Genomic DNA, 9,967 nt, shown 5'->3' with positions numbered 1-9,967 from the left:
TCTGGGCTTGGTGCAGAGTCCACTAGGACTCTCTCTTCGCCCCGCCCTTCCCGCCTCCCCCACTCATGGGTGCTCTTTCTCCCCAACAAACAAATCTTTAACAAAAATGAACAATAGCTGAGAGTGGGAGGGGTGGGGAGAGAAGCGGCGGGAGGGAAGGGGGAGCGGGAGGAGCCGGAGATACTGCCTTCTCCACAGGCAGGGCTTGTTCAGCCGCAGCCGCCGCCGCCGGACAGAGAAGCAGAGCGCCTGAGCTTAGGCGCGCCTCCGCGGGGAGACCTGGGCCCAGAGAGCCGCGCTAGCAGCGAGTAGCGCCTCCAGAGGCCTCTGAGCGCGCTCGCTTGGGGGCCGCAGGGCGGCAGACCGGTCCAGGGAGGAGGCGAGGGCAGCTCCCAGGCGCCCCCCGGCGGATAGGCGGGATGTGCATGGAGATCCCCGCGGGACTGACGGAGCTGCTGCAGGGCTTCACAGTGGACAAGGCGAGGCACCAGCCTGCAGACCTGCTAGAGTTCACTCTGCCGCACTTCACGCGCCTGCAGCAGCAGAAAGAGGGCAAAGGCACCCTGTCCTTTGGCCATGAGGGCGGGACCTTGGGGGGAAGGCACCGCCGCGGTGGCGGCACCCCTAGTAAGGGGGTCACTTCGCGGAGTAGCCAGGAGGCGGGGAAATTTAGTTTTCTTTTGGCAAGGAGGATTTTACCAAACAGCTCATACCTAGTCTTCAGAAAGTCAGAATTCAGGTGCCACCAATGCCGCTTCTTACGCCTTGGCGCCTTAGGAATCGGTTGGGGGAGGGAGCTGAAGACAGTGGTTGAGAGGGAGGAAGGCTAATTTCCGGACAAGGGCCCCAGTGGCGCCTCTCCCATGCTGACCGCCAGGGGGCGTGCCCACCGGCGCGAGACAAAGCCTTGGACACGTGACCACCAGCCGGCCCTCCCGCTTTACTGCGCTGGCCCTGGTGGCGGTTAAAATGGGGCGGGGCTTGGGTGACAACCAAGGTAGGGAGCGCTTGGAGGAGAAAGCAGTGGCCACTGGAGGCTGGGGAGGTGACCGAGGGGTCCAGGTGGCAGGAGGGCCATGCCTTTGAGGCCCTTGGAGGGTGCACTCTGTGAGTCGGGGTTGGGGGTCCTGGTGTGGGAGGGCCTGGTGCCCCGGAGGGGATTGGGGAAGCTTGGGGGCCAGGTCAGCCTCAGAGAGACCTAAGCTGGAGGAAGGACCTGTGCCTCTGTGTCCCCCTTCCCTCCCCCACAGACCCCTGCACTTTCCTCCCCTCCCCTGGGCCCCACATCAAGATGCGCTGGCAAAGTTTGCAGTTGGAGCAGGCCCCCTACTCAAGGCCCTGGGCCTTGAGTGCTTTTTCCACCTGGAGGAACTGAGCATTAGAGAGGTCTGCCTCTTTCCAGCGGTGTGAGCCCATTAAGTTATTTCAACTCCCAGAGCCTCAAACTCCAGTTTTTCCAAAGAAATGAATGAGAGACTATGTTAGAAGGCTGTTAAACTGTAAACGATTGCTGCTTTTCTCAAGCCCTCTGTGGCAGCTGCACTGAACGTTTTACATAGGTCATCTCAACCCCAGAAATTAGGGTTCTCACTTTTATCCTGCCTGTGAGCAAATAGGCACTCTGAGGGAACAGCGACTTGCCCAAGGTCTCAGAGCAAGTGAGTGGTGGAACCAGGATTGAGTGCTAGGAGAGGCCGACTGCAAAGCCCACGCTTTTAACCACTAAGTCGCTGCTTCTGTCCTTATTTACATTATTAGAATTATTGTAAATGCCTGGGTTATCATTCCGCTTGCCTGTGGGAATATGAATGTATACAAAGTGAGTTACAGAGCTCTAAAATTGTTCCTGGAAAGATGAGAGGCCCTGACATCAATATGCTTCCGATTAGGTATAGGTTTTCCCAGAAGTATGAAATTCTTTTTATTCCTGTGGAAAGGAACCAGAGCTGGTATTGCACAGTTCATTGATAGGTTCATGTACTAGGAAATTAAAATGGGAAGCAGAGTGAACTGCCGATGGTTATGGTCAATATTTCTCTAAAGGAAACTCCACAAAGAATGTCAGGTGCAGGGGAGATACTTACACAGTCAGTCATGTCAGGAACTTCCCTAGTAAGTAGTAATTTTAAGTCATTCATCTATTCTTTCATTCATTCATTCATTCATTCATTCAGAATCATGGAATACTCACCATTTGCCAGGCTATGGGGATAATACAAATAAGACACAGTCCATTCTCTTAAGGAGCTCTAGGGTGTGTAGGGAGGCTGACTGATACCTGAGCACCATAAAACAATATCCTAAGTGCAGTGATTGAGAGATGCATGGGAGATATTTAAAAAACAAAAATCAAGGACACTTAGTGCAGGATGGTCAGGGAAGGCCTCCTGGAGAAGGTGTGCAGGGGAGCTGACAGAAAGAGTTCCTAGGGGTTATTTGGAATGCAATTGTCTTAGAACACAGTCAGCGTGATTATAATAATATAGGCTCTCCCTGCGAAGGAGAACTCAGCTGTGGTCCAAGGAGAAGGGTGACTGTGGCTCGCCCATCCTTGGAGATGACCAGGGCCACTTAGAAGAATGGTTTTGCCGTGTGGTTCTGCTCATAGGTCAAGAATAAACCTGGCACATGCATGATTCATGTTATTTAAGTATAAAATGCCCCAGGCTCCTTTTTATTTTTTTAATTATTATTATTTGTTAATATTTATTTATTTGACAGAGAGTGAGAGAGAGCACAAGCAGGGAGAGAACAGGAGAGGGAGAACAGACGCCCCACTGAGGAGGCAACCCAATGTGGGGCTCCATCCTAGATCCCAGAATCATGACCTGAGCCAAAGGCAAATACTTAACTCCCAGACACCCCCCAGGCACCTTTTTGAAATAGTTGATAGTTCCAGTGTGAGAGGAACACTAAGTCTGGCTGAGTAGGAACAGAAAGAAAAGTAAAGGAGGGAATGAAGCAGCTATACATTGTATTTGGAATCACAATCTTCTTTTCTTTCTTTTTTAAGAGAACCCTTGGAGAGTGAAAGGATGCATTAGAATCAGAGCATTTGGAAACAAATGAGCCTTTAAGAGACTTGAGCTCAAAAGGAAAATGTCTTGATTTGGATCAAAGCGGTTCCAAGGAACCAGAGATTAGTTTCCCTGAAACACAGCCCTCAAGCAGGCTTGGGGAGAAAATCGATCAGATCCTCAGGATGAACTGGGATAGGAAAGGAGAGAGGAAAAGAAGATGATCAGACTTAAGTGAGTGGCAAGAGGAAGAATTCCAGTCCAAAGCAGAAATTCCGGAGAAATCACTGGTGTCTACCAGCGAGGACATATTGTTTTGAAGGGATGACCGCGCCAACGTGTATCCTTTGATAAGGGAGTGTAACATGGTTTTTAGTGTCCTCTAGTGCTTTAAAAGCATTGTGAAATAAGGGGATTTTATGCATATGGAAGAAAAAATACCACCCAAAATATCCTTTTGAACTAGTAATAGACTCGTATGTTTTAAAGTTCAGTTCAGCGCTCTGGAGGGACATGTGTGACAGAAGTGCTGCCTCTGGGCCTGACATCTGGGTCCGACAGTGTTGCTCCCCAGGCAGGAAATTCCGGACCTGGTTTTTCTGTTACATAGGGTGCCCTTTCTTGTGGGAGACTCAAGGACAATCTCTCCCTCTCCTCCCCATTCCCCTTCTTTCTCACTTCCTCCTCCTGCTCCTCCATTTCTTTCCCCTTTCCCTCCTCTCCTCACCTCTTCTGCTTTAGATGGCTTGATGCTTCTCCACAAGCTCCTAAAACCATTACGGGCTCCTAAAACTGCGCATTCGGAGATGGACCAGAAAGCAAAAGGTATGGAAAAAGTGAAAGGCACTGAGAAAGGCACTAGGGTGTCGACTGGCATCTGCCTTTGCCGCACAAATATCACCACTTACCAAGAGAATAAGAGGAGGAGAGTTTTTCCCTTCCTCCTGCATGTGCCACTGAAAATTGCTTCCTAGGATTCACCTCTATTTTTCCCTGTAGATTCTGCCTTTGGAAGATTTGTAAGTGATCAGATGCACATAAAGTGTTTAATGTAGTTCCTGACACACAGTGAGCACTGGACGGGTGTTCACATCTGGATGATGATAGTGGTGGTGGCGGCAAGGATGGTAGTGATGATGAGGATGATGGCAAATACCTAGTGGGAGATGCAGACAAATGACAGTCTCGTTTCTGTAGACTGGGTTTACTTTGAGCAGTGGCGTTCAAGGTCAAAACTTGGGCTTGTCCAGTCTGAAAGATAGAACAAGTTTCAGAGACCGTGAAGACTTTTGGCTTGTTTAGCCAGCTAGCACGACATCCGGGGATATCGCTAATGAGAGCAAGTGTCCTGCATGCCAGGGGTTTGGGTCCCCTCATAGCCTTGGGCTCACTGCAGAACTCAACTCTTCTAGACCACCTCCCTCCACAAATTTGTTTAGCTCCTTGAGGACACCTTCCTTCTGTTCCCCTTCCTGTATTGGTTTTCTCTCTCTCTCTCTATCTCTCTTTATTTTATTTTATTTATTTGACACAGAGAAAGAGATCACAAGTAAGCAAAGTGGCAGGTAGGGAGAGAGGGGGAAGCAGGCTCCCTGCTGAGCGGAGAGCCTGGTGTGGGGCTCTAGGACCCTGGCATCAGGGCAGGCTTAGCCCACTGAGCCACCCAGGTGCTCCCCCTTTTTTTCTTCCTGTTAAAAATAATATGTGCTTTTTTAAAAAAAAATTAAAACAGAGGCACCAGGGTGGCTCAGTTGGTTAAGTGTCTGAGTTTTGATTTCAGTTGGGGTTGTGATTGTGATCTCAGGGTTGTGAGCTCAAACCCCGCATGGGGCTCTGCACTGGGCATAAGGCCTGCTTGGGATTCTCTCTGCCTCTCTCCCTCTGGCCCTCCCCCCTCTAAAAATAAATAAGTTAAAATAAAAAAAAATCCGGCAGATTCCACTTCTCGTACAGACCATGCCAAATCCATTTCCTGAAAGTGACTGTCATTCCAGTTTTGTATAACTGTATATCTTTACAGACCTTTTCCTGGGGATCTATGGACATGTGTGTGCGCACACAAACCACACACGCTAGGTTTTGTTTTCTTTACCAGTAAGATCTTCTGCATGACCACTTAGTATGTCTCAGAGGGTTTTCTGTATCAGGGCGTGTAGAACCACTTCCTCATTTTAAATTCAACTGGTGCCCTGTTATGGATGGCCGTTTTCATTACTTCTGATTTGTTCTCACCAAAGGGGCTTCAACAAGAGTGTTCCTGCCTCTCTCTGCCTGAAGTATCCCCCTTTTCCTTTGGGGTCCCCTGCCTTACACCAGAGGCCTGGAGTAATTCAGAGTGCTCCTGGTAAGTAGGCATAACCCTGGATACTGACTTCCACCGAGAAAACAAGGTGTCTTGCATTTATGAGAAGGACTCTTTGATGATTGTCAAGTGCAGTGAAATCTGCTTTGGACCATAGCGTTTTATGTTCACGTTTGGAAGGTTGCTGTAAGAGCCAGCTACTCCATGACCATTCACCATGAACAGTAGCACTAGTGCCCAGCATCAGCTGATAGTGCGTGCTTTCAGTGAGTGTGAGCGCTGCTGGAGGAAGGAGGTCCCGTTAATACTGAGTGAGTCAGTTGCTAACTAATCACTTAGCCATCACTTTAGAAGCTACCACATTCAATTAATTGGCCTCGGTTAATTTTTTAAATGGAATGCTTTTATTTTAAGTCATCTCTACACCCAGTGAAGGGCTGGAACACTCTGAGATCAAGAGGCATAGGCTTTACTGACTGAGCCAGCCACATGCCCCTAAAGTCTATTTTTTGGAGCAATTTAGATTGATAGCAAACGAAAGGAAAAGTACAGGGTTCCCATATACTCCCTTGTGCCCCCCACCAGGTTCCCCTTTTGTTAATATCTTTATTAGTGGGAGACATTTGTTAGAGGTGATGAGCCCATGTTGACTGTTATTATTAACTAACGTCCATATTTTTCTTTAGGGTTCACAATTGGGGGTGTGACATTCTCTGGGCATTGACTAAGGTATGATGAGGTATATCCACCATTGTAGTGTCCTACAGACTTGTGTCACTGCCTTCACATCCCTTGTGCCCCACTCTCCATCCCTGCCTTCACCCCCTCCCTCCCCGGCCACCATTTTCTCCCCCCCCCCCGTCTTCATAGTTTTGCTTTTCCAGAATATCATGTAGTTGGAATCATACAACATGAAGTCCTTTTTAAAAAGATTTTATTTATTTATTTGTCAGAGAGAGAGAGAGAAAGAGAAAACACGTGTCGGGGAAGGGGCAGAGAGAGAGAGAGAGAGAGAGAAGCAGACTCCTGGCTGAGCAGGGGGCCCAATGCAAGGCTCCATCCGAGGACTCTGAGAACGTGACCTGAGCCGAAGGGAGACACTTAACCAACTGAGCTACCCAGGTGTCCCCACTGTGAAGTCTCCTAAGGTTGGCTCCTTTCACTTAGCAAAATGTATTTAAGATTTCTCCATGTCTTTTCCTGGCTTGCTAGTTAATTACTTTTTATTTCTGAATAATACTCTTTTGTATGAATCCACAGCTTTTATAAACTGTTTTAATCACTTGTGTGATTTTTATAAAAGACTTTGCACACAAAAATATGCTTAAGTAAACTACTATTGAGTTAAAAGTAATAGATTTATAATACCTCAAATTTTTCATTTCAGAAAATTTTTATCTTGGATTTATTCCTGGGAATATGGAATTTTTAATCATGCTTAGGGAATTTTGTCTTTTTGTGCTTTATTCTTCCAGGGGAAATGGTATATGAGGACCAAATACAAATATTCCCAGCTGAATAATTGCCTTTCTTATGAAGTTCCTCAGTGACTGTACTGTGACTTCCCCCTTCCATCTATTTTCATGAAGTAAATTGAATTTCACAATTTTAAGTGCTCACTATGTGTCAGGTATTGAGCAGCCTAGGTTCTGGGGATTAGGAGGATAGGACGTTCTTTCTGTTTACTGTTGACTTTCTGTTCTTTTTAAAGCAAGGTATAATTCATATACCATTAAATTTACCTTTCTAAAATTTACAATTGTGGTAAAATACACATAAGGTAAAATTTAGCATCTTCAAAAATAAAGATTTCATTTATATATTTGACAGAGAGAGAGGCAGAGAGAGAGGAAACACAAGCAAGGGGAGTGGGAGAGGGAGAAGCAGGCTTCCCAAGGAGAAGGGAGCCTGGCAGGGGGTTCAATCCCAGGATCCTGGGGTCATGACCTGAGCTGAAGGCAGACACCCAATGACTGAGCCACCCAGGTGCCCCTCATCTTTCTTTTAAATATTTATTTATTTATTTATTTGAAAGAGAGGGGGATTGGGGAAGGGCAGAGAAGAGTCTTAAGCAGACTATTCATGGAGCCCGATGTGGGGATGGATGCCACAACCCTGGGATCACGACCTGAGCCAAAGCCAAGAGTCAGTTGCTGATCCAATTGTGCCACCAGGCACCCCTAAAATTTACCATCTTCTCCATTTTGAAGTGTACAGCATCGTAGTAGGTACATTCACACTGTGGTGCAACCAACACCTGGAACTCATCTCCTGAAAAGGAAACTCCCTACCCATTGAAGAACTCCCCGTTTCCCAGCCCTGCTCCTGGCAACCACCATTCCACTCTCTGTCTCTACGGAACTGATTCTTCTTGGGACCATGTCCATGGAATCCTACCATATTTGTCTTTCTGTGACTGGTGGATTTCACTTCCATGATGTCCCCAAGGCCCATCCATGTCATAGAGCATCGGGTCTCCTTCCTGTGGAAGCCTGAGCAACACTCACATGTTGTTCATCCCTTCATCTGTCATAGGACACTTGGCTTCCCTTTACCTTCTGTTTTCTGTGAAGTATGCTGCTCTAAACATGGGCATGTGAATGTCTCCTTGAGAGCCTGCTTCCAGTTCTTTGAGGTAGGTAACCGGAAGTGTCATTGCTGCATAATATGCTAATTCTGCTTTCAGTGTTTGGAGAGCTCTCCCTGGGGCTTTCCAAAGCAGCTGCATGATTTCACATTCCTATCACGAGTGCCCAGTGGTTCCAATTTCTTCACATCGTCATAAAATTGACCCCTTTAAAGCATACCATCCATTGCTTTTTAGCATGTTCACAAGGTTGTGCAGCTGTCACCACTGTCTAATTCCAGAACATTTTCATCCCCCACAAAAGAAATCCATATCCCCTAGCCATCACTCCCCAACCACCTTCCCCAGGCCCCCAGCACCACTGAGCTCCTTTCCATATCTATGGGTCGGACTGACCCTGCACTGTGTGTGGCCCCTTTCACTCAGCGTCATGGATTCGAGGGTCCTCCGCACCCTAGCATGCCACTGAGGATGTTCTTGAAAGGATTTCCCTCACTTTGAACTGATGATGTGAAATCCTTCCCCTCCAGAGACTGCGCCAGGGGTGCCTGGCATCACAGTTCTGGGCTCCGTACACTCAGGGTCTTGCCTTTTGTCATCCAGACCATGACTTGGTCTTTCGAATGGAACAGTTCTCTTCCTGTTTACTACATTCAAGATGAAAACCAGCGAGTTCTTCCGTACCTCTGTGCTGACACTGCGTTCATCTACGATGTCTTCAAGAATACTCAGCATCATCTTCAGGTATGCAAGATTTTGTTGTTGCTTTTTAAGATGTATTTAATTAATTAATTTATTTATTTAAGAGAGCAAGCAAGAGAGAGCAATAGGGAGAAACAGACTCCCCTGCTCAGCGGGGAGCCTGACCTAGGGCTCGATCCCAGGATCCTGAGATCAAAGACTTAGCTGAAGGCAGACGCTTAACTGACTGAGCTGCCCAAGAGTCCCCAGACATATATTTTAATAAGGACCCTCCTTAAGTCAATGCCTAGGTCAAAAACATCACAGAGGGCTTCCCAAAAGTCTAGTCCATACTCAGGGATCCATGCCATGTAGGTGCAGAATTTTCTCTCTAGGTGTTGGAAACACACAAGCCCACAAGCAGCCCTTCTTGGAGCTTAGTTGAATGTGCAGCACTGAGCCCAGTGCTGATGGGAGGGAGGGGGGGAGTTTGTGTCTGCAGAGCGAGGAAGGAGCAGCAGGCAGAGGGACTGAGAAGTAGGGACCATGTCAGGCAGCTGTCCAGCCTCCTGCAGAGTCATGTGGCTGGGAGTGGCCTTGATTATCCATCCATCCATCCATTCATTCCTTCATTCATTTATTCCATAGTTATTTATCAGAACCTCTTTGTTTCAGATTCTGGGCCTGTAGTCATGAACAAAACATGGAGCTTATAGTCTCATAAATACCCAATTACAAATTACAACAAACACTCCAAAGGAAATGTGGACTGCTGCAGGAGAGAGATGAGGAGTGAGAGATGGCCCTCCAGTTGGTTGTGCTGGCAAACATGCCCTTTGTGCCGAGATCTGACTGACTGAGGAGAACCAACCATGGGCAGTTTGGGGAGGAGCAGTCCAGACCCAGGGAGCTCCAGGTTTGCAGGCCTGCCCATGGGGTCCAGAAAGAAGGCTGGTATGACTGACACGGAATGAGCAAGGGAAGAGGAAGGAGGGAGGAAATGGGCTATTTCCTGGCAGGCAGCACTAGCATCTTGTTTCCAGAAGGTTCCTGAGTTACTGGGAAAGGATTGTGAGGGGATGGGAATGAAAGCAGGGAGACCAGCAGAGAGGCTTTTACTCCAGATCTGCTCAGTGACCTGGATGGACACTGTTTAAGGGAGAGGAAGCCAGCAGGGCTTCAAGGGGGCTGGAGGTGGGGCAGAACCCCAACATTTATTCCCCACCTGGGTTCACAGTTGGGCACATGCCTAGATTTGTAGGGAGCCCTTGTCCTTGTGGAGAGTGTGGCTTACCCTTCAGGGGTTTTGAGGGAAAGAAAATCGGAAAACCACTGATTATGGAGAAATGCCAGGGAAAGGCCATAGGAGTGGGATTTTCA

At 47.8% G+C, this 9,967-nt stretch overlaps 1 protein-coding gene across 1 annotated transcript in view; it reads left to right on the top strand.

The window, feature by feature from the left end:
* Positions 1-419: 419 nt before the first annotated feature.
* The window catches only part of LOC122898011 (cilia- and flagella-associated protein 251-like), a 44,479-nt gene continuing 34,931 nt past the window's right edge, over positions 420-9,967 (top strand). Inside the window, 5 exon segments of the mRNA XM_044236198.1 lie at positions 420-627; positions 878-997; positions 3,759-3,842; positions 6,795-6,802; positions 8,510-8,650. Of these exon segments, the coding sequence (XP_044092133.1) occupies positions 420-627; positions 878-997; positions 3,759-3,842; positions 6,795-6,802; positions 8,510-8,650 (561 nt within the window).

Source organism: Neovison vison, unplaced genomic scaffold, assembly GCF_020171115.1.
Source record: "Neovison vison isolate M4711 unplaced genomic scaffold, ASM_NN_V1 Scaffold_088, whole genome shotgun sequence".
NCBI classification, from domain to species: domain Eukaryota; kingdom Metazoa; phylum Chordata; class Mammalia; order Carnivora; family Mustelidae; genus Neogale; species Neogale vison.
Note: the sequence above shows the minus strand (reverse complement) of the source record. Positions and strands in the feature narration are given on the sequence as shown.